The sequence below is a fragment of the Eutrigla gurnardus genome (assembly GCF_963514095.1).
Source record: "Eutrigla gurnardus genome assembly, chromosome: 19".
In the NCBI taxonomy this organism is placed as follows: Eukaryota; Metazoa; Chordata; class Actinopteri; order Perciformes; family Triglidae; genus Eutrigla; species Eutrigla gurnardus.
This window is the reverse complement of record NC_139930.1, coordinates 21432844-21456164: the sequence shown is the minus strand read 5'-3', so window position 1 is coordinate 21456164 and position 23321 is coordinate 21432844. Positions and strand designations below refer to the sequence as shown.

Here is a 23321-nt window from a genome sequence, read left to right as displayed (position 1 = left end):
AAATATAGATTAAAATGACTTCATTCTGTCATACTTTACATTTTTTAATCTACCTATTATGTAATGATCTCAAAGTTGTCTCTTCAGGTCAGCAAATTTCCTGCAAAAGCACATCAAGTCTGCTTTATTTTCATGATTCTTTAATTAGTCTCCTATTGTGAATATTTGTTTTTAATGTTAATTAGATTTTTTTATTTATTCATACCAAAATGAGCACTGAATAATTAACTTTGTTGGTGTTGAAAGATAATCTCAGAGAAGACAGAAGCACAACACTGGCCTTTATTCTCCTGGTTGGTCTGTTTTCCAGGTTTGCCTCTTTGTTCTCTGGGCATCATGAAGGACGCCTGGGATCGGCTGCGGCAGTGCATCAGCCCCACCGCAACCATGTCCCATTACGGCAACAACACGTTGCCCATTCTTAACCAGGTGTTCCAGTTTGTCTGCGGAAGCCTGGTCCACCTGTCATCCTCCTCGCCGACGCTGCCGGGCGGACAGACCTGCAGTCAGGCGGATCCCAAGGCCATCACCTTCGCTATCCTCCAGCAGCAACAGAGGGCTGAGGTAACGTGACTTATCATTCATTCATTGAGGAATTAGAACTCTGGAACACCTGCAGCGATTTGTTCTTCCATGGGTTTCATCATGTTTTTGGTTTAAGTCTCATTAATCTAATAGGATCAGCCACATAATGCAGTGCTGGAAACTACTAGGAACAGATTCTGTGAATGTGTTTAAAGGTCTAAACTAACGATTCCCTTTTTTGTCGTGATCAGTTGCGTCTGGAGGCCTTCTGTCAGATGTCGTCCTTCCTGTCTAAGATGGAGGAGAAGAGCGGCGGGTTCGCCGTCACCCCTCAGTCTCCTGCGTTGTTACAGTCCGTGCAGCTCCAGTTCCTCTCCGGATGCTTTGCCCTGGGAACGCAAATCATCGTCTCTCACTCCGGAGCTAATTATGAGATGCAGCATTACATGGTACATCTACTAATCACGCTATCACAATGTTTGCGTGGATGTTTTATGAAAGCTGAGAGAATGAATATTTAATTGAAGCGCAGATGGAGAGAGGAAACATCACTGAATATTGCATTCATTTGATATGTTTGTTCTACATAAACATTCTGTTGTATAATTCACCCTCTCGTCTTCATCCAGTCTGGTACGCATTCAGCCTCCATGGACACGCAAAGAGAGCTGCAGTCTGCAGCCCACACCTTCTACCAGCAGGTGGTGCGGGTCCTCAAACAGAGGGTCATGTTCGAAAGGGAACACCCAGGTTTGTTCATTATGGTCGACCTCTTCACTGATCAACCAGGGCGAATGTGAGGACATGGGTGATGAGTTATTATGACTGTTTATCGTTGCTATGGTTTCCCTTTGAGGCTCAGAGGGCTGATTTTATCCCTGTCTTACTGCCAGGTTCCTGCCAGCACCTCCTCCTCGCCACAATGTTTGCACTGAATTTCTGCTACCAACCAGTGGACCTGGTGCTGGTCATCAAATGCGGCATCCTGGAAATCCTTTCGATGCTGACCGACAATAGCTGCGCCCTGATGAACCAGGGCTGGTTTGCAGCCTCTAAATCTGGATCCATGCTGCTGAGTGGAGCCGTTAGACTAGCTTGTGCACGCCTGCTCCAGATATTGACTGTGGCTGCGAGGTGAGAATGAACTTCAAAATACTTCGATTCACTAAAAAGTGAAAATCCGCTTTATTGTTTTTTACGTTTGCATCACAACTCGTCCTGTGCTCTCAGCTCCTGTGAGGATTTGCTGCCTGTGGATGTTTCCCATGCGCTCATGGAAGTGCTGTGTGAGCAGCTCCAAAACATCCTGTATGCTTTCCACCAGCAGCAGACAGCAGAGAGGGCAACAGTTGAGAGAACAGAGCCGGAATCCAGTAGCACAAATTCAATTGGTGTTGCACATTAAACTATATTACACTTCTCTGATATATTTGTTCTTACAAAGACTTCGTAACGCCTTTTAATGGTTCTGTTGAGGATAGTTTTTTTCCTTCTCTTTCTACTGTTGCAGGAGCGGAAAGCAGCAAAGTGGTTGAATCTCAGCTTGCAGATTTCTTGGTCTTTTTGCGGCGTGTGCTGTCATTAAGAGTGATGAAAAGACTTTCCACTTTTGTCAAATGGATCGATCCAATCATGGCCATTATTTCACACAAGTGCTCTTCAGGTAAGAACGTTTCAAATAAAGCTTAAAAACAAGCATGGATGTTGTTTTCAGTGCAGAACTTTTTAATTCCTCCTCCACCGTGTGCGTTTCAGGATCCCCGTGCTTCCAGAACCTTCGCACTAAGCTCTTGGCCTTCCACGTTTTAGAAAGACTGTTACCTGCTTGTTCTGAAGCCGTTCAAATTCAACAGGTATGATGTTGAATGTCACATGCAAGTGAAGTGGCACGAGGAGACATCCATGCATAAGATGTTTGAGAGTAAAGAAGCCACTATAATTTCTTTTTCTCTCTTGTAGATTGTTAAGCAACTCTTTCAGCTCGTGTCTGTTTATATGTGGAAGGAACCGCTGGCTGAGAAGAACCACGAGGAGTCGGCTGAAAAAGACAAGGGGGTAAAACAAAATGCCTTAAGCTTAAGTCGTGTGTTCTTATTTAGTCATCATTCTCAATGAAATTGAATGAAATTGAAAAACAGCATGGCTGCTTGATGGAGCAGATGGGCCCGTCCTCTGTGGGCTGAGAAGTTGGATGGAAAATAACTCATTTGTGTCACATTTCAAAGAGCATGAATAAAAAAAACGGACCCTCCCGGTATAATGTGATAATTAAAATGTTTACAATGTTTTCTTATGTCTCTGATTGGGTCTAGTGAAGCCCTTAACGTCCACTGTATTTCATAGTTGATTAGAGTGTTGTCATATCATGTTTCAATGGTATTGACATTGATTTATTGATTTATCAGTTGATGAAAATTGCTGTTAAAAGATGCTTCTTCCCCCCCCCCAACTCGTGTTTTGCAGAACCCTGGCAGCTATGATGAATGTATTCCCATCGGGGACTTTTCCTTTGACCCACACAAGCTGATCTGCTGTTCCCTGGAGAGTGGGAACATCCTCTCCCATGGCTCGGGAGGCAAAGGTTACGGCCTGGCAACCACTGCCATCACATCTGGCTGTTTCATTTGGAAGGTAAGGTAACCGGTGGGACTGCTCGTTGTTTCAAAAGATGCTTAACAAACTGACCAAAAACCGTCTCTCCTCAGTTCTCCATCACCAAAGAGAACAGAGGCAACGAGGCCACGTGTATCGGTGTTTCCCGCTGGCCAGTCAGGGATCACAACCACCACACCACCACGGACATGTGGCTGTATCGCGCCTACAGTGGCAACCTGTACCACGGAGGGGAACTCGTCCGCACGCTCCCTTCCTTTACCCAGGGGGACACCATCACCTGCGTCCTGGACATGGAGGCTCACACCATATCATTCGCTAAGAACGACAAGGTCTGAACCAAACATTCACACCCACTAGTCACAGCTTTTGCCCTTATTGTTTGATTATTGTTGTGTTTTGTTTTTATGCGTTTTTTGTGTTTCTCTGCCAGGAACCAAAGTTGGCATTTGAAGGTGTGGTTGCCTCTGAGCTGTACCCTTGTGTGTTGTTCTACAGCAGTAATCCTGGAGAGAAGGTACTTGGAATGCTGTGCTTATATGCATATTTCTACACAGGGCATGTGGCACCCCCATCTTTTAATGCTTTCTAGGAAGGAATTAGTGTGTTTTTTTTTCACCAAACATCTAAGTTATTGAATATGGTTGGCAAGAGTTATAAAAATATAGTTTTCGAACTAGAAAACAAGGAGAACACATAGGTAGTCAGTGAATATGAGGAAATAATCTCTATATATCTTTTGCTTAGTAATGTGTAGAGCAAATGATGATGGGTTTTCTCAGCTATTCCAGGTGATTTAAACACGAGAACGCTTTGTAAGGCAACAAACTAGTGCTCCTGTATTTCCTCACAGGTGGCGCTGCGTGACCTCCAGATGCGAGGCATGCCCAGTAACCTACTTCCCGGGGAGCCTCTCTGCAGTCCTCGGACCACGGTGCTGCTGGAGTCGACGCTGCAACTCCTCCGTAAGCTCCATCGCTGTGACCAGTGGGCCTCGCACATCAACCAGTACATCCACACCCACCTGGAGCTCATCGGGCCCCTGCTGAAAGACGACGACCTGGGAAGCTTCAATCCCGGTGAGACCCAGCTTCGGACTACAGACACATTTAGCCCGCTCTTTTGTAAATACACCTGGCTGTTGATTCATTTTATATCACTTTGCTAACACGGGAAATGTATTTCCCGTTTTCTACTCACTGTCTCACATTCTTCTGCAGGCCTCAGTCCCTCACACTCTGAGAACAAAGACAATGAAAAGGGCCGAGACGTCACCGGCGACGACACCGGGGAGTATTTGGCCCATCGTCGGTTCCTGTCGGAGGCCAAGCTGGCCGCTCTTTGCACTGAAGTGTGGCCGGTGCTCGCCCTGATCGGAGGGGTGGACAGCGGTCTCCGGGCCGGAGGTCTGTGCCTGCACAAGCCCAGCGGACGCAGGGCCATTCTGCTGGGAGTCCTGAAGGAAGGAAGCTCCCTGGCTAAGCTCCAGTGGGAGGAGCCAGACCTCTCTGTCAGGTATTACAAATATAAATTCACATGCCCAGATATTTAAGAAATGATATGTGTTTGCATATGTTTCATAACAATAATACTCATTAACTCCCATTAAACAGTTTTTTTTTTCTGTATAATTATTTTCTGTTAGTGTTTATTTTTCCTCCTCTGTAATCTGTCTAACATCATACTTTAATTTCATCATTTACCCCCCTGATCTTACTATTTTTTTTTTTTGCTTCTTCCTCTTCATTCTTAAATCCATTAACCCCTGTTGAATCCGCCCTGATGTCACCCCATGCTGTATCTGTGGGTTCTTCCCATCCTTCCCAATAACTAAGCTCCATGAATTCTTGGTCACCCAGCGACACGCCGATCATCTCATTGGAGCCCTGCGGCATGTCCTGCTGCGACGTCGCCCCGCTCGGAGGCCTCAAACCCACGGTATTGTTAGACCTGATTTATTTGATGGGGCTGCTGGAGGAGCAGGGATGGCTGGGGGCTTGTCCATCCTCCAAAAGGAAATGCTCAGAGGAGAACATGAACGAAAGCGAGCCGGTCGAGGCGAATCCCCTCCCGTCACCGTCGGCAACCAAAGATGCAAAGATCGTCGACCATCAGGAGTTGACCTGCCTGCCCCAACCTCTCCAAACGACCCAAACCTCCAAACTGGACGCCTTTGCACAAGAACTGAGAGCGGTCAGAGTCTCATACCTTCTCACTGGAGCTTTGAAATCGCTGACTGTCATTTTTAGTTGTGATAAGCTATCAGATTTGCTCCTGGTGCCTAAACATGAGCCTCCCAACCCCTCAGTGAGTCCAATTCTCAGCCCCAACCCTGACCAGGCCAAGGCCAGCAGCAAACAGTGGGATGAGAGTGCCGAGCTGAGATCGGTGCTGCAGTACGTGGTGCAGAGCATGGTGAAGTGGGCGGTCAGACCCTGTCCCATCAAACAGAGTGTGTCTCTTGTGGACCTGGAAAGGGCTCAGGTCATGATCTACAAAGGAGCCCTTAGCAGACTGCAGGACGACAAAGAACACAAAGGTATCTACATTCATGGATTAAAGAAAATGAAAAATGCCAATCACAGTTTCACAGAGCCAAAGATGACAACCTCAGCTGTCTTTATTGTTTTTATTTTGTAGACAACCCAAAGATATTTGGTTTGCAATGTTGAGATGAGCATAAGCATCACATTCTCACATTGTAGAAGCTGGAACAATCAACTGTGAAATTAGCCAATTGGCTTTCTGTCGGTCGACTAAGCGTCGCAGCTCTATTTGGTACGTTAAAATGAAAAAGTTAAAATGCTAATGAACATTTAGACCTGAAAGACATCTTCACTTGCAATGTGCTTTTCAAGACCTGCCTCTCCCTTTAAGTGTGAGTGGGAGTAGGACAGTCATGCTGTTTTATTCCATTCAGGGCCGATTAAACATCGGTTGTGATCTGACCTTTCTCTCCTCCTCGTCCCTGCAGAATCTGGCCACTACTCGTCCTCTCAGCCCATTTCCAAGTCCTCCAGCTCTGTGTCCTTGTACAGCGCGGGTTCAGAAGGCACGGCCATCTTTGGCCAATCAAACAGAGCCTCTGCCTCGTCCTCTAACACGGACTTGGCGGCCTCTCTCTCAACAAACCTGCAGGCGGATGGCCTCGATAATTTCAACCCTTTCTTTCCCATCAGCCTCCTCCAGTGAGTACAGAATGGCTTTCATTTGATGTAACTGTCGGCCCAGTAATTCATGTTAAACACGTTGAATGGACACACACACACAGTGTTGTTATGATTGCTACAGACCTGTATCTTTTGGCAGCAGCAGCTTTTCTGAAGTCCAGAGAATGGGTGAGTTAGGATGACATAAGAGCGTGAGGATCCTGCCTGCACTGTCTTTAACCTCAGCTGCAGCTCCGCCTGCTTGTTCTTCTCCTAACCCAGCCAGCTGACCGTAGTGTGTCGGTGTTGTTCCTGCCTTCGAGAGGCAAACAAACAAACGGCCTCAGTTGCTATATGGTCATGCAGAAAATGAAATCAAGGCCCTCCAGCGAGTGTTTTGATCAGAATAGTACAGAGACTCGTTGCCAGAGACTCACAGTACAAAACAAGTATTGCACAACCATCTCTGTATGTGTAAATACTGGGCTTGGGCATTTAAATAATCTACATATAAGGACACATGCATGGTTTATTGTGATTTGTAGACATCTCCACCTGCAAAATTAGCTTACCTTATTCCTTCAGATACATCATATTTCAAATATGACAGAGCACTGGTGGTGTAGCGCCACTTGCACTGCGTTATTACTGTATACACTGTATTTTCCACTCCCTCCAGGCACATGGTCTTAACTCGGTTCCCCACGCTTACCGGCCTGGTTAGCGCTCCCCCCGCGCTGCACCCTTGCTTCAGCCTGGCCAGCTCTGCTTCTTGTGACGCCTTCACAGAGCAGCAGACTAGCTTCATGGAACCAAGTCCCTGCAGCACACAGGCGAGAAGCAGCCTGGGTAAGAACAAGTGCTGAGAAAAAAAAGCTGTCGGACATCAATATATGAAAAAAACACAAACAAACAAACTGTGTCATAGTGACATTAAAGAGAATAGCTCTGCGAATCGTTGCAGCCCTGCAGGTCAGTTTTTAAAGAAACTTTCCCCCATGCTGGCTTGATATTCAAACACTAATAAGTAACACTACTAATATGTTTATGTAATAATACGTAGAAGTATGTAACTCAGTGGGAACGATATGTCTATTGCATGTTCAGCTATAAAAACAGCACGTGTTTTTGCTTGCTGTCGGTCAGGTATGATATTTAAACCATCAGACGTATGCATGACACAGTTTGTGCCTCACATGCTTGAATGGCATCATTTTTTTTTTCATCATCAGTTATGTTGGTGTTATTTATTATTTGTGCTATTTGTAGAGGGGTGGAACATAAACTGAGGGTGTAAAAAAAAAAAAGTGTGAAAATAATGTATTGTGACACTTTCATCACAGTCTACACGTATGGTGTGAACAATTTCAAAAATGGAGCTGTGGGCTTGTTTTTTTCTTTTTTTTGTTTTCTGTTTTTTGTGTACTTTTCCTTTTCTCCTCAACCACCAGAACGGACACAAATGTTTGTCACCAGTCGGTTGCTAGAAATGGGATTCTCTATGAGACATATCTTCTGGGCCATGGAGGCAGCAGGTACTGCTTTGTGGAGTTGTCTGATTTCACTCAATTCTGTGCTTCGTGTGCTTTCTGTTTTTAAACAACTGTCCTTCTGCACGTGCTGCAGCCTCTTTTTCTTAGTATTTGTGGAGGAGAAACGGAGAAAGTATAGTTACTGAATGAAAAAATGCATTGTTTTTCTTATATGGAAGACGTTTTAAATGGTTAGTTTAAGGATATTACATGATGCTATTACTCATGGTGGAAATCAAATGAGGCTTTCAGATTTCACCCTTTAATTTTTATGTTCTTCTCATGGGAATAAACGAAAATCTTCACAAAAATGTTGCACAGAAAATATCCGTGAACAAACAACTGATTCTTTGCTCACGCATGTATCAGTTTGATAAATATACACCAACATTATGTTTTTAGCTTCACATTTGTTCTGACCACAAATTATTCAGATTTTAACACCTTCGCTCACTTTCCATTTCACAAATTTCACACACCAACCCTCGTCACGCCCGGAGCAGATGTGCCGGTCCGACCCCAGAGACAATACGCAGAGGCGTGATCGTCTGGTGGCGAATGTCAAACATGAATTAGAGATGCAACGCTCCATTATCCATCTTTTCCTTTCTTGAACTCGTGACTCTTCAACCTCCCTGTGGTCCCTCCCAGATGTAGCAGGTGACTTGGACTCTCAAGCCATCGAGGTGTTGGCCAGCTGGATGCTGGAGCACCCCCTGTCAGAGGAGCAGCATGCAGGGGACTCTGCTGGACTGGAGGGTGCACCGGAGACCCCGTCGCCAGATGGGCCCGAGACGGTACAATGTCCCGAGCGCCCCACCAGTCAAGCTAATGAGAGGTCAGGGAATTTGATCAAAGTGATATTATCACTGTTAGAAATGCCAAGCAGTATAATGATGTGTTATTTTGTTTGTAGTCTGTTGCCTGGGCTCGACTGGATAGAGAGGGAGAACTTCTTGGACGTCCACCTCACGAGGAACAGACCTCCTCCGGCCCGGCGGCGGCGCTCAGGTCCAAGTCAGAGGACCTCATTCCGGAGGGCAGGTCAGAAGTCAGAATGAAACGTGAACGTCAAAGCTCTTGTGTTGGTTTAGAAGCACATTGTAAAAGAAACAAACAAATATCTGCATGCTGGTTTTGAGCTCCCATTACCTGATTAAACTATTGTGGTCGACCTTCACAATAAAAGCCTTATTGTGCATTTAACTGTTGATTTTTAATTTTTCAGACTTGCCGTCGCCCAACCCCCTACCGCAGCTGTACCAGCAGCATACGTCGGTCAGTGATTGGCCAGAGCAGGTGGAGTTCCATCCCTACTCTGCTGAGGAGTCAGAGTTGGGCTACATGGATGACCCGTACCATGAAGAAACATATGAAGATCTGCTCACGCCTTCATTCTTCAGCTTGGAGAGAGAGACACTCCAGATAGTGGAGGTGACACCCAAACAACCCTGTTCTGTTCTCTTATTATCCTTACTACTAGAACTATTTCATCACCATTTTATCACCCTTCTTTTAGGCCGGAGAAGAACACAGTCAGATGGTGAAGTGTGAGCTTTGCAACACCCTCACCCTGCAGTTCAACAACCACATAAAGCGGCGGCACCCAGGTTGCGGTCAGAGCGCCGCGCGGAAGGGTTACGACAGCACCGGGGCCTACGTGGACGTCTGGTTCAAAGGGGAGTGTGGCTCCAACTTCCCCTTCTACCTTCTCTGCAGCTCCTGCAGGGAGAAGTATCTGGCTGCAAACCTCAGCGACCCAAGTTCTAAATCCGAAAGGTATCGTTGGTAATACAGGAAATGATGGATGCATCTGTTTCTTATTCTCCTGCTTTAGTTGGTGGAAGTCAATTTGCCGTTGTTGTCTTCCTTTTGCTTTCAGGAATAAAGGCCTGACGTCTGATTTGATTGGCCGTCTGGACAGCACTTCTGATGGTAGGGAAGGGCACTCTAAAATGAATGTTGTACAGCAAAACAATTGAATCTTTTAAAAAGCCAATTCATTTAATAATATGATGGGTGCTCCTGTTTGCTCAGACGATTGGGAAATGAGCCACCAAGAGGAATGTGACACAGACAAGCTGACGGGACTGGAGGACTTTGGGCTTTTGCTGAGACCGCTGGGGCTGACTGAAAAGAAGCTGGTGCCAGACCCCATTGCCTTCACTGAGCCAGATCCCCTCGGGGCCCTGGTTTACAGCTCAGCAGACCCGACAAGGGCAGCAGCACCTAAAGGTATTATGTTTCTGTGTAGAAAGACCAAAGTCCTGTCATGTGATAAATGCCTTTGATATTTATGACCTAGGATGCAGTCCTGAAGAGAAACATGCAAATTGGTTCATTAGGAACAAGGAAATACAACATCCTGTTTTAAAGGGCAAAACAGGGGCCGTTTCAAGGAGAGAGACCAGACTGGCATTGCGTCATCGAGTCCCAATCACCAAGGCCGCACCCCCTTTTGAGGGGAAGAAGCATGCCGTCTCATCTGATTCTGATTCTTAGCGGGTTTTGAAAGACATAAACAGGATCCAGAGTGAATATTAACTGTCAACGTGTTTAATCTCTAAATGATGCTGGTGACAGTTACTGCTGATGGATAGCTAGCCTGAGTGGGAGGCTGCTGCAACACAGTCACACAGTACAGCAGCATCAGACGGTCCAAGTAAATCTCACTTCAAACAGTCGGCTATTAACAGGTTATATAGAATATATCTTTTTATCATGAAACATATATATAAACATATGCCCTAATATACATATGACGTTCCAGTCTATTTGCGAACCCTTCATATTTTAGTTTTTTGCAACATTAAGGTGTTGATATAAACAAAACCAGCACCTTTGCATCACTCGACATTGCCATGCATGATTTTGCAGCTGCTTTTTCTGCAGCTCCTCCCAGACACACCACATCATCCATTAATTACATTCCTCCATACCTCTAAATATGGAATTGCTGGCCACATACGTAGCAGTAAATCCATGGTTTACTGTTCATGTTGCTGCATGTTTCTGTCATCCCTGCTGAAAGACTTGTTGTATCACCCACACATATTTCCTCTGTGCTCGTTGGCAGCAGCAGAATCCACAGTCAAACTGCACCATAGTGACTCATCACAATCATGATGCATGAAGCATCTGAAGCACACAGCAAAGTTCTTTTTTTTGCATGTCCCCCTAAAGAGTGTGTGTAAAACCAGTGTAAGGGATTTATCCAATGATTTCCTGTAATAGCATGCCTTCTGCTATGTGTTTGTCCTCACCAGGGAATGCCCTTGTTGAGCAGAAGACCTCTCTGAGCCTTGGGCAGCAGGCAGTATCACTGAGGGACTCTCACGATAGACTGAAAGCATTAAGAAGAGTCACCTCCACGGCCCAGATTCTGCTGGCTTACAGCATGGTGATGAGAGCGCTGTCTCAGACCGCCTCCAGGTGCTTTTGACTCAGAATACGTAACCTTTGTGAATTTCTTTCTACACCAATTCAGTGCCGTTTCAAGAGTCTGCTTGTATCTTCCTCTCCAGCGCGTCAGTGTGCAGCCCCTCTAACGGACTAGAGTCCTTGGGTTTGGCAGACATCCGTATCCTGGTTCGTTTAATGACTCTGGCAGCAGGAGGCAGGGCTCACACCTGCGTGGACAGACAGTCGGGCGTGAAGGGGCCGGCGACCGAGCGCAACAACTCCACCTGCCTGGGCTTTCTTACCTCAGCCATCGGCAGCGTGGTGTCCCACAGCCCCGCTGCTTACAGGCAGCTGGTGGAGATATGCACTCAGGTTGGTGTTCTTCACTTCATCCACTCATAATAAATACTGTCTGCCAAGTACTGGGTCTGGGAGAGACAGGGTCTACAATACATCACACTACATACAAAAGGGTCACATTTGTCTGTCTAAAAACAATAAAGAAAATATAAAAGATCAGTAAATTACACTTCCCTTTCACGCTGGATTATTTTTATATGATTTCTCAATTAATTCTATGGACTTCTGAACTGGACTAAAATCTGTTTGGATATCTAGAGCTATTAAAAACTACAATCAGAATAACTTAAGTTTGATAAAAGATGCACAATCATAGTAATTAATACATCTGGGTTATTGTTCAGCCCTAATAATTATAAATGGATGGGAATTCTAATCTTTTGAACATTACTGCCTGTGCTATAGGACCTGATGGCAGCAGCTACAGGGGTGAACATAGGCGCCATCAGCGACCCGCAGCAAAGAGGTTGTCTGAACTCCGGTCTAACGGCCCAGGGAGCCCAGCAACAGAAGGACTACAACGAGCAGGCGCCCCCTACCTTCCTGGTCACACAGAACCTGGTGTCCCTGCTCACGGAGAAGGGTGTCCATTGCTACAGCTCAGACAAGACGGACCACGATGCTAGTGGTGAGAGGCAGCGAATGTGTTGCATGTTATCATGTATTACAGTGTTTCAAGTCTCGTGTTATTCACAGTAGCTCTTCTCTGCATGTGTGACCTAGATACGGGAAACCAAGGAGTGTCGTCTTCGTCTTTGCCTGCTTCCCCTTTGCCCCACATGAGCGCCAGGATCGGCCCCCTGGAGCTGGCTAACGCGTTGGCAGCGTGCGTCCTGTCCGCCCGGCTGACCAGTAAACACCGCCAGTGGGCAGCACAGCAGCTGGTGCAGGCTTTGGCCGCCACAGGAAGAAACATTCCTAATCGGCCCCAAACGTACAGCGACCTGGCTGGCGATCTGCGCAAAAGTCCCCTCAAGAGGCTGGAAGGACATTACAACAAGGTGAGGGGCTCACAATGTTATCTGGGCTAAAACGTCTTCTTTTCCTCTCCTTTCAAACAGGATATGTGTTGTTTTTGTTTACTCTTCTCTTGTAACCTCACTGACCAAACGGCGTTTCCTTTGTTCTCATAACAGGATGTTTTTTGGTTCGTTTTTCAGCAAAAGCTCATCTTAGAAACCAGTATCCACCTAAACAATGCATATGTGTTTTTCTACATTTTTATGGTTTCAATTAAGAAAATGATGAATTTTAATCAAAGCTAAAACTATTACCGTGCAGAGGAGAAAGCAGTGGTAAATGAGATGCCTGTAAAACATCCACGTTTGTCTTTTAAAAACAGACTTTTTCCTTGAATGTTTCTGGTATTTCACAACCTATCATGGGTTCTCCATTATTTCTATTCTGCCCAGGTGACCAGCTGTTCCTGGAACAGTGACCAGAGTTTGCTGGCTACATGCTCTCAGGACAAGGTGGTGCAGCTGTGGAGCATCAGCCCGAACAATGTGGAGTTAAAGACCACCTTCTCCTGCATTACCAGGTTTTGTCTGCTTTTTTTTTTAGTAGTGTTTTGTCCTGTGAAGGTTTATAGTGTCTAATTTTCAAAGAATATCCACCAACATGTATACCGGTGAAAGGTTGTTGGTGTTATTGTTGATTGTTTGACTGTCATGTCTGCTGTGCTGAATCTTGCAGTTTATATAGTTTTAACAGAATGCATATGATGAGAAGTTGAGGTAAAAGTTGTTTTTTTTTAGGTGAAGCAACAAGCCGAGGGCTGCTATTCTATCAAAGAATCTGTAGTTGTAAACTTGTACTTCTCTCTCCAGTAAGATGGACAGATCGAGCAGCGAGAGGGCCGGTAGATGTCATCACATGTCTCCTGTATACTGGAGTACAGGTGGAAACTTTCTGGCCGCCCCAGAGAACAAACACATCAACATCATGAACATCAGGGGTAAGTCTGACTGTTGAAAATAAGTTGAAATGTCGCTGCTTAACTACTTATTAAGAGTTGCAATGTGCCTAATAATCACCACAGTAGTTTCTACATTTTGATTTTTCTTTTTTTCCCTCTGTTCTATTAGGATCTCACTGTCACGTGGAGGCCCAGGTGTCTCGGGTCACAGCCCTCTGCTGGGCTCAGACCTTCAGCTTGTGGGATCTCGACCAGTCGACGGCCTGTCAGAGCAGACCTGCTGAGAGCCTGTTGGTGGGACGGCTGGATGGCTCCCTCTGCTGGCTGCAGGTCACAATGCAGCAGCTAGACCTGAATGTAAAGAGCACCGAACTCACCCATTGCCACAGGAAAGAGGGTGAGGAGACTGCCAACCACACACACACACACACACACTTCTTCTCATTTGTATTTGGACAGCTAGCTGTTTCCCTTCTACATCCAATCTGTCTATTTTAGTATGCTTGGCTAACTTGAAATAAGTGGTATCAATCTTCCCTTCGAACTCTCGGCAAGAACAATTTTGTGTGTATTTTTTTTATTTCCAAAATGTCAAACTTTTCATCAAAGAGACTGATCTCCTTCCTCTGATGTTGTTCTAGCCCCCCAGTGTCTCGCCTGGCACAGCGAGGACAGGTCGTTCGCAGTGGGCTACCCCAATGGAAAGATCCTTTTGGCAACAACCGACACCTACGAAAATGCACAGCCTGCAGTGTTTTCTGTCTTCCAGGTTTGTTTGCAAAATGTAAAGAAAATCATCAGCATGTTCTAATCCTCCTCTGTGTGAAAAGTGTCCAGAGATCACTTTGGTTGCGACACTTTAAGTAAAATTGAATCGAACATAATACTTTTCCGCTGTACTCTCATTGACCGCCCCGCTCTCCCTTCACTCTCCAGGACAGCGTGAGTTCCCTAAAATGGGACCCCACAGGACACCTGCTGCTCTGTTTGGGGAGGTCGGAAATAGTGAAGGTCCTGGGACGCTCTGGGGGCGCCTGGGTGACCCTCCACTCCCTCGTTCACACCAGCACCGTGACCATTGCCGAATGGTGCCCACTCGCCGGCAGAGCACCCGATCCCAGGCTCATGGTGGCTGCGTGAGTTTACATTACTAATCATTTTGACCTATTTTCCTTACATGACTACAAAGATGGCAACAGTGCTACAGTACAAAGCAAGAGAAGGACTTTGTGGAAATGCAGTTGTAGGAATATAGGTGTGATCTGATATATGAATAAAGGAAGTTTGTTTTATATTCTCATTTATGTGCTGTTGTTTTTTTAAATAGCGGTTGTCAGAACGGCTCTGTGCATGTCTGGACGCTGCCACAAGGGGGTACTTTTGTATCGTTGCCCAACATATTGACCAACTCCCCGCGCCAGGATAAAAGCACTGATGTCAAGGTCAGTTTGGATCTGGCTCCTGTTTCGCAGCCCCTTGTTCTACTAATACAGGATTGTATACTAATATGAGATTGTATGTGTCAGTTACTGGTGGTGCTTTTGCTCATGCAGTTCTCTGTCTTTACAGCAGGAGAGTGCCAGGAGTGTGTTCGTACTTCATGGCCACATTACAGCAGTGAAGTCCCTTTGTTTTTGCTCCAGTGGACTGGCTCTGGTCTCTGGAGGGATAGGGGGACTGCTCAACATCTGGTCCTTACAGGTCAGAATCCTACATTCATTGTTTGCAAAGATCAGCCATTAATGTGTATTATTCTAACATGAATCTGCCTGCTTCTCTGTGCGTCTTGCAGGACGGTTCAGTCTTGCAGACTGTTACAGGTTTGGGTTCAGTCATCAGCACTACCTGGATACCAAACTTGGGTGTAGCTGCCTGCTTTGGGAGGTCAAAGGTAATTTGAGAAATCCTGACTTAAATTTCCAAAGTTTGTTTCCAGTTTTTATGCTCATCTAAACTGTCTCCTGTCTACATATTAAGCACACAGACATGCATGTGGTACAAATCTTCTCATCAAATTGCTTTTCTTTCCACTATTCTATGCTAACTTCTATATTATATTGCTCTTTTTCCAGGATGTTTTGTTGATCTGCTGCACCCCTGACTGGATCAGCCAAAACCACGTTCTAGCTTCCTGTCGCATGGTCCTCAGAGGCCAGAACATCCTGGGTCTAAATCGGGCACCTTGTTTGGCCGTTTTCCTGGAGAGGCTGCCCTTGCTGTTGCAGGAGCAGTTCAGCTACGAGCGGGTCATTACTCAAACTCTTTTTGCTGGTTTTTTTGTGTTGTCTTGTGGGCCCTCAGCCGAGATGTGATTTTATATTCCATTTCTCAAAGCAGACCCACGTGGCAGCCGGTGACCAGCTAGTCCACAGTGCCTTCCTGCAGAGCCTGGCCTCCTTGACTGTGGGCTTGTCTTTAGAGAAACACCTGTGCTGTTACCCACGTCCTCCACACCACACCAGTCCCGACGCCCACTCCTGCCCGTCAGAGTGGAGCTGGCTCGCCACTTACGCCACTACCGTCCGCAGTGCCGAGGCCATTGCCAGCGGCACCGCCTTCCCAGAATCCTTCAGCCTCTCAGAGTTTCAGGAGATGGATGACACTGAGATGAGCAAGGCACTAGTGAGTGGTGAAAATCTTTGGGCTGTTGTCAAACAAATGCAATATACACTCAGTTTCACCAATGTAGGCATCTGTTGAGAAAGCTTTGTGTGTAATAGGACAATAGTAAGTGGAGCTTCAGGATGGATGAACAGCTGATGTCATGGGCCACCACCAGACCAGAGGTAACCGCATAGTCAATCCTGTCAATTACGTTTCTCTTCCATGTTTATGTTAGCGTTTAATCGATGTGTTATTTCTAATCCACCCGCTGTGGTTCTTAGGACTGGCAACTAGGGGGGAAGAGTGAGGTGTACTTGTGGGGGAACGGACGCTACGGACAGTTGGCAGGAATGGGAACCAACCTCATGATGCCTACGCTCGCACCCTCCCTGTTACAGACGCAACAGGTAGCAAGCTTATTTTCAGGACACAGACTTTCCCTGTTGATTTTTCTTATTTAGACCACCTTTGTATGTGTTTTTTTTCCTTCAGGTCGTGTGTGGACAGAACTGTTCCTTCCTGGTCCAGTCCAATGGGACAGTATTGGCTGTAGGAGAAGGGCAATATGGCCGACTAGGCCAGGGGAATTCTGATGATCTCTATGTCCCCACTATCATCTCTGCTTTTCAAGGTGCAGTATTCATCCACATCCTAAAGACTCAAGTCAGATCTGTTCTGCTTTGGATGTTGTGATGAATTTAAATGTTTGCCTCAATCAATGTTTTTATCCACAACAGAAAAGGCAAAACAAAATAGCAGCTTCTAGTTTGGCCTAATTGTTGTATTATTCTCGGTTCTATAAGTTGCTACTGACTCTCTGATCTGTGGACAGGGTATGTGGTGACCCAGCTGGTGACATCCTGTGGATCCGATGGACACTCCATGGCCTTGACTGAGACCGGGGAGGTGTTCAGCTGGGGAGATGGAGATTTTGGAAAACTGGGCCACGGGAACAGTGAAAGACAGAGGAGACCCAAACAGATAGAGGCCTTACAAGGAGAAGAGGTCATTCAGGTAGAGACAAACCAAACTCCTGGGACATGGAAGGAACTAAAAATGGAGCGTGAGACAAATCAATTTGTTTTTTTATTTTTCCATGTGACTTTTCTTTCCAGCTCGCTTGTGGTTTCCGACACTCGGCTGTGGTAACAGCAGATGGCAAACTGTTCACATTTGGCAGCGGTGAATCTGGTCGTCTGGGTCAAAGGTCAACATCCAACAAGATGCTGCCTGAAAGGGTAGCCGCCCTGGAGGGATATCACGTAGGTCAGGTAAGAAACAGACTGTGCTTGTTTTAAATCAGACGGTGATACACTCACAGCAAAATAAGAAAACACTAATAAGCTAAAATGTTTTTTCTTAGGTGTCGTGTGGTCTCAACCACACTCTGGTGATATCCCTTGACGGCATGGTGGTGTGGGCCTTTGGAGATGGAGATTATGGCAAACTGGGAACAGGTTCCTCTACAGCTAAATACTACCCTCAGGTAAGTTTACGGGCTCAAACACGGGGCATTAATGTGATGGACCTGGTTATGGGGAACGCCAAAGTCACGCTTATTATTATATTATTCCCTTGTTTTAATGGAGTGATTTTATATAGTATAGATGAAATATTGTGCCTGCTCCTGTTTTCAGAAAGTGGAACAGCTCTGCAACAGGGGAATTAAGAGGGTCAGCTGTGGAACTCAGTTCTCTGTGGCGTTGGCCTATGATGGACATGTTTTCACATTTGGACAAGGTATGTTTTATTGTGAAAGTGCTTTATGAAAATGTTGTTCTGTGGCTCCGTTTAGCTGTTGGAACAGCGACAGTGTTTCTTACTAATGTCACAAGTATGCTGCAGTTTTTTTATAAATTATTTGACTGGAAATTCTTAAATTCACCCTTAAAAACACCCACATTAAGTTCTAATCTAATTCTTCTTATTTCTATTTACATCAACAACAGAAAGGAAAAGGGTCTGTATTTATTGTATTGCCGCCTGCCACAGTATCTAAAAACATATTTGTTTCTGAGGTCTATTACTAAACGACTATTATGTGTTGTGACGCGCAACATTTCTGACCCGTATGCTAGTTAGGTCAGGATTTTTTATTGACCAACAACAGTTGATGTTTGACACAAAGGTAATCAATTCACTAAATGACTAAGAACAATGAAAGCTTCATGCAGAAAATGATATACAATATTCTTGGATTATTTTTCCTCCCTCAGAGCGTCTGATCGGCCTGCCGGACTCCATGCTGAAGAATAAGTCCCGCCCCCAGGTGGTGCCGTCTCTGGAGGGGCTGTTCATAGAAGACATAGCCGTGGGCTGTGAACATGTGCTCGCCATGTCCTCCACTGGTGACGTCTATGCATGGGGCTGCAACAGTGAGGGACAGGTAACCAACATCAACGTGTACACCATAACAATCTGAAGGTTGCTTTCATTGCACCCTAGAAGCACTATTGTTGTCTTTTTCGCGTGTGTGTGTGTGTGTGTGTGTGTTCCAGCTTGGCCTCGGTCACCCCAACCCAGTGAAAGAGCCCACACTCATCACATCCCTCCATTGCAAAAACATCAGACAGATCTCCGCTGGCCGCTGCCACAGTTCAGCATGGACCACGCCCTCTACCTCGGTGAAAAACTCAGGTACACGCTCAGTCCTGCAGGTCATACAAATACTCACTTTGCACCTATGATCCATGAAATGCAACACACTGCGGACTCCTTGTCACCTTCATCTCCAGGTGGCTCTGGAAGTTTCCAGCTCGGCCTTCCCCAGTCAGTTCCTCCTCAGTACAACACTTTGAAAGACTGCAGCCCCGATGTCCTCAGCATGCGCCTCAGGGTGCTCCACCACTTTTCTGATCTCATGTACAAGTCCTGGAGGCTGCTCAACCTGGATGCCAAGAATCCGGTAAACTTTGAGCCCACTTTCTGCCGTTTCTAATATGTTAAAAGAAAAATAAATGAATTCCTGTTGACGTCATGCACCTGCTGTTTGTTAGCCTTTGCTATCCCTCCTTGGATTTTTTTCATTGTAATGCTACATTTGCTCCCTTTTTGTATTCTCTATCCAGGTATTCACATCACGCTATAGTTCAGGGACGACAGCCATCATCCGAGGAGATCTCCGAGGTCTTCTGTCACCCAAGGTCAACACTCTGCCTCTGGTGCGCTCCATTGGCAGGACAATGACCCAGGGCAAAACATATGGGCCACAGATCACTGTGAAACGGATTTCCACAAGGTAAGGACGACCATGACATCCAGTCTGTTGGCAGAATCTGTCTTCCTGCATCCAGGACTTGTCTGTCTGTCAATTTGAGTATTTATATTTGTGTTCCCTCCCTCACACTCCCACAGAGGGCGTTCAAGCAAGCCCATCTTCGTGCAGATCGCAAAGCAAGTGGTGAGCCTGAATCCTCTGGAGCTGCGGCTTCCATCGCGAGCCTGGAAGGTCAAGCTTGTCGGAGAGGGAGCTGACGATGCAGGAGGAGTGTTTGATGACACCATCACTGAGATGTGCCAGGTAGGAGGGGAACCATGCAGAGAAGGTCCAACAGCAACAGCGGGAGCTAAAATAATGCAGCCTGGTATAATCTCTGCTGTTTGTACGTTGACATATCACGATTTGTTTTCACCAGGAGCTGCAGTCTGGGGTGGTAGATCTGCTGATTCATACTCCCAACAGCTTTGCAGATGTGGGCAGTAACACTGACAGGTGCACATTTTCTTTTGATAGTCAGCAACGGACACCTTTCTTTTTTTAAAGCAAAACAAAACAATCTTTATTGGCATTGGCTGTGTACCCTCACAGGTTCCTGTTGAACCCAGCGGCACTCTCAGAGGATCACACGGTCCAGTTACGCTTCCTGGGCATCCTCATGGCCGTGGCTATCCGGACCAAGAAACCTCTGGATCTGCATCTGGCTCCTTGGGTGTGGAAACAGCTCTGCTCGATGCCACTGGGAGAGCCTGACCTGGAGGAGGTGGACCTGCTCACCTACCGCACCCTTCAAGGCATCCTTCACCTGGAGAACAGTGGAATCACGGAGGAGAATTTCCACGTGGTGAGATACTGTGCACATTGTCTTATTGCAGGATCCGCCTACTCCCTCTTCATTCTGTTTAATATCTTATCCTTTCATTCTTTGCTATACTAACCCTGTGCCATAACTCCTTCTAAAGATGATACCGCTGGACTCGTTTATGGCCCACAGTGCAGATGGAAGGCTGGTCCCTGTAGTTCCTGGAGGTCAAAACCTCTCCCTGACCTTCGCCAACCGGACTGAATATGTGGAGAGAGCTCTGGAGTACAGGCTGCATGAGATGGATTCACAGGTTTGAACTGCTGGAGAAGGATTTTTGAAACCTGTTAACCGTAACCGTATTTCTTTCAACAAAACAGACCTAAACCAAATAGACTAGAATATTATTGTGCCATACAAACGTGTGTGGGTTTCTCTCTAGTGTATTTGAACTCATCCATATTAAACACCCAGTCGGCCCACACATTTCCATTAGTGCTCACTAGACGGACTGTTTTGTTGTGCTGTCGTTGTTCCCTTCATCTGGACCTCAGAAGCATCAAAGCTGACGTCGTTCTGTTGTGTCCAGGTGGCAGCAGTCAGAGAGGGCATGTCCACCATCATCCCCGTGCCTCTCCTCTCGCTGCTGACAGCACAGCAGCTGGAGCAGCTGGTCTGCGGCCTGCCGGAGGTCTCCGTCGAGATGCTGAAGAAGCTGGTGCGTTACCGGGACATCACCGAGAGCCACCAGCTCATTGGCTGGTTTTGGCAGAGCTTGGAGGAGTTCACCAATGAGGAGCGGGTGCTTTTCCTACGTTTCGTCTCTGGCCGGTCCAGGTTGCCTTCCAACCCGTCTGATATCACGCAGAAGTTCCAGATCATCAAGGTTGATCGGGTGAGGTCCTCAATAAGCCTGTTGACCCGGACAAACGTATAAATAGTACACACAATTAACTCTCCCGTTATCTTTTCCTTCAGCCCATCAACGGCCTCCCAACTGCACAGACCTGCTTCTTCCTGTTCCGCCTGCCCCCGTACACGAGTCAGGCCATCCTCGCTGAGCGTCTGCGTTACTCCATCCACAACTGCCCCTCCATCGACATGGATAACTACATGCTGACCCACAACACTGAGCCGGCAGACAGCTCCGACACCGAGGACTGAAGCCCCACCTATGGTCAACCTGGTGATGAATGTATCTTCTCCCACGCCATATACATTATGCACTGAACACAAATTTTTATTGGCCAAACCTGTAAGGTAGTGTACTGTTTATATGTTGGTTGGTTTAAAGATATGTGTAGTTTTGGTTTTCCAACTGTGCAAGGTGTTGTAATTATTACAGTGCTTACTCTGAAATTGAATCAAAACTACAGGGATACAGAATAAACTTTTTAAATCTATATATATATATATACATAAATATATATATAGGTGAATAAGCCACAAAAAAGGAGTTAATGTGCCTGTTTGAAAATATATAATAATTTAATGACCTGTCCCACACAGACAGTAATGTAAAAATAAAAGAGTGTTTAAATAATTTGTGTCTGCATTTTGTTTTTGATATTCTTGCACCAGAATGAGAATTGTATTGATTTATTTCTGAAAAGATGTACCGGTATACATCGCAAGTAAACAGCCATAACTTGGCGCAATGTCAACATGGGAAAACAACAATGCGCATGTCCGCAGCTTGAGCTACCATCTGATTGGCTCTTTGCCAAGCGCGTTACCGTCATTTGCCCGATAGTTGCAATACATTAAGCTGCTTTCAGGTGCTCGTCCTAAAATCCCTCTATCGTAAAATCGGAATGTCACGTTCAAGTGCTCTATGTTTTGAAAAAAAAAATGGCGTCAGGTGATGTAATAACACTAGCAGACTAAAGTCCAAGTCGTTATGGTGCTCTATCAAGTTGAATGTACATAGATTACGGATTTAATCTATGTTCAAAAGCAACAGCTAATACTTGACTAAATCGGTCCTCTTCTCCGCCATGTTGAACACTTCTTGTCACCCCAAACTCGGGAACTCTTGTATCAAAATTATCTCCCGAGTTTCCCCCACGTTCATGTGCAATTTCCGAGTAGGCAACACTATTTTCCCATAATCCCGATATCACGTGAAGGCAGCATTAGCCGTTCTTCTAGAAGGGTATGCTAGCTGATCACCGTTTAGCAGAGTATGCTAGCTGTGCTCACCGTCAACACATGGATTTTATTTAACAACAAGCGTTTGAAAGTCTGCCCTTCGAAGAAAAAAAATATAAATTAAACACTTCGTTGCACACCAGCCGCGGTGTACTGTTATAAACTAAACCGCTGGTAAAAAAAAATACCGTATGTAACGGTTGAAAATGGCTAACTGCTAACGTCTTCGAGGGAGATCTGACCGGTTGGACTCGACACAAATACCCGGATGACCGACGGCAGACACAAGCGGGAACTTGAGCAGGAGAACAGGTAAGAGCCGGTCTAAAAGTGTGTTTAGAAACTCTCTTATTTTCTGTGTTAGCATCTGTCCAAAGTAACGTTAGTCACAAGGCGGTATGTTCATTCAGTGGGGGCATTTAGCTTCCATTTTACATCGAGATACAACAATTATGATAGAAACTACGCTAATATCTACATTGACTCTGAATTACACTATATGTACATTATAGTAATCAGCTGAAGAATGCAGTTTATTTTTGACTGAATTTGAACAGATTTGCTGATATATTTGATTTGGCTAGCTTGTTATTATCAATGTATATGTGTAGTGGTGTATCCCTGTATCTCACTCCGTGATTTCATACTTTCCATGATATGTTGCCCAGCCCCTACTTTGCATCTATGCATTCATATAGTTTTGGATAAACAAACATTTTGACCTTTTATCACAGCTTTTTACTCTGGGTTTTACCACTGTCTACCAAAATGTAATCACAATCAATGATTGTTGATGGATTTTAAAGGAACCAAAAGTCCGCATCCATCCTCTTGGAGCCATGAACGTCAAGTCGGTTTTACTGATTAAGTGGAATAAGTTTACCTGCTGGTTTCTATATGGTCAAAGAAGTAAAGCTGTTGTAACTTTGGCAGAAAATAGTGTGTTTATATAGGAAATATGACCTTTTTTTTATTGCATACTGATGGCCTTCAAATGAACGGCAAATAACACACAAAGCAACAACTTCCCTTCTTACAAAAAAAAGAA

The 23321-nt window shown here is 45.6% G+C and overlaps 1 protein-coding gene across 7 annotated transcripts in view; it reads left to right on the top strand.

Moving 5' to 3' along the window:
* The window catches only part of LOC311029814 (putative E3 ubiquitin-protein ligase HERC1), a 34169-nt gene extending 12514 nt beyond the window's left edge, over positions 1–21655 (top strand). The window contains exons 27-80 of one of the 7 annotated variants that reach the window (XM_084035187.1): positions 311–564; positions 777–974; positions 1155–1275; positions 1419–1659; positions 1756–1916; positions 2036–2188; positions 2281–2378; positions 2485–2580; positions 2989–3156; positions 3231–3470; positions 3572–3655; positions 3992–4217; positions 4359–4653; positions 4974–5677; positions 6113–6326; positions 6967–7136; positions 7739–7822; positions 8471–8657; positions 8736–8863; positions 9048–9253; positions 9339–9598; positions 9702–9754; positions 9857–10054; positions 11086–11251; positions 11344–11593; positions 11987–12209; positions 12305–12582; positions 12994–13121; positions 13411–13538; positions 13669–13896; positions 14141–14268; positions 14436–14635; positions 14827–14941; positions 15069–15200; positions 15292–15390; positions 15572–15745; positions 15837–16121; positions 16220–16285; positions 16385–16510; positions 16596–16734; positions 16936–17117; positions 17219–17374; positions 17467–17589; positions 17741–17843; positions 18320–18489; positions 18602–18740; positions 18839–19008; positions 19172–19341; positions 19458–19623; positions 19739–19815; positions 19912–20164; positions 20283–20435; positions 20712–21017; positions 21101–21655. In XM_084035187.1, coding sequence (XP_083891313.1) covers positions 311–564; positions 777–974; positions 1155–1275; positions 1419–1659; positions 1756–1916; positions 2036–2188; positions 2281–2378; positions 2485–2580; positions 2989–3156; positions 3231–3470; positions 3572–3655; positions 3992–4217; positions 4359–4653; positions 4974–5677; positions 6113–6326; positions 6967–7136; positions 7739–7822; positions 8471–8657; positions 8736–8863; positions 9048–9253; positions 9339–9598; positions 9702–9754; positions 9857–10054; positions 11086–11251; positions 11344–11593; positions 11987–12209; positions 12305–12582; positions 12994–13121; positions 13411–13538; positions 13669–13896; positions 14141–14268; positions 14436–14635; positions 14827–14941; positions 15069–15200; positions 15292–15390; positions 15572–15745; positions 15837–16121; positions 16220–16285; positions 16385–16510; positions 16596–16734; positions 16936–17117; positions 17219–17374; positions 17467–17589; positions 17741–17843; positions 18320–18489; positions 18602–18740; positions 18839–19008; positions 19172–19341; positions 19458–19623; positions 19739–19815; positions 19912–20164; positions 20283–20435; positions 20712–21017; positions 21101–21286 — 9758 coding nt within the window. In that variant the 3' untranslated portion in view covers positions 21287–21655. Of the gene's footprint in view, positions 1–310; positions 565–776; positions 975–1154; positions 1276–1418; positions 1660–1755; positions 1917–2035; positions 2189–2280; positions 2379–2484; positions 2581–2988; positions 3157–3230; positions 3471–3571; positions 3656–3991; positions 4218–4358; positions 4654–4973; positions 5678–6112; positions 6327–6429; positions 6477–6966; positions 7137–7738; positions 7823–8470; positions 8864–9047; positions 9254–9338; positions 9599–9701; positions 9755–9856; positions 10055–11085; positions 11252–11343; positions 11594–11986; positions 12210–12304; positions 12583–12993; positions 13122–13410; positions 13539–13668; positions 13897–14140; positions 14269–14435; positions 14636–14826; positions 14942–15068; positions 15201–15291; positions 15391–15571; positions 15746–15836; positions 16122–16219; positions 16286–16384; positions 16511–16595; positions 16735–16935; positions 17118–17218; positions 17375–17466; positions 17590–17740; positions 17844–18319; positions 18490–18601; positions 18741–18838; positions 19009–19171; positions 19342–19457; positions 19624–19738; positions 19816–19911; positions 20165–20282; positions 20436–20711; positions 21018–21100 lie in introns of all 7 variants that reach the window. The other 6 variants (XM_084035186.1, XM_084035190.1, XM_084035185.1 and 3 more) reach the window with 6 other exon arrangements.
* Positions 21656–23321: the final 1666 nt, after the last annotated feature.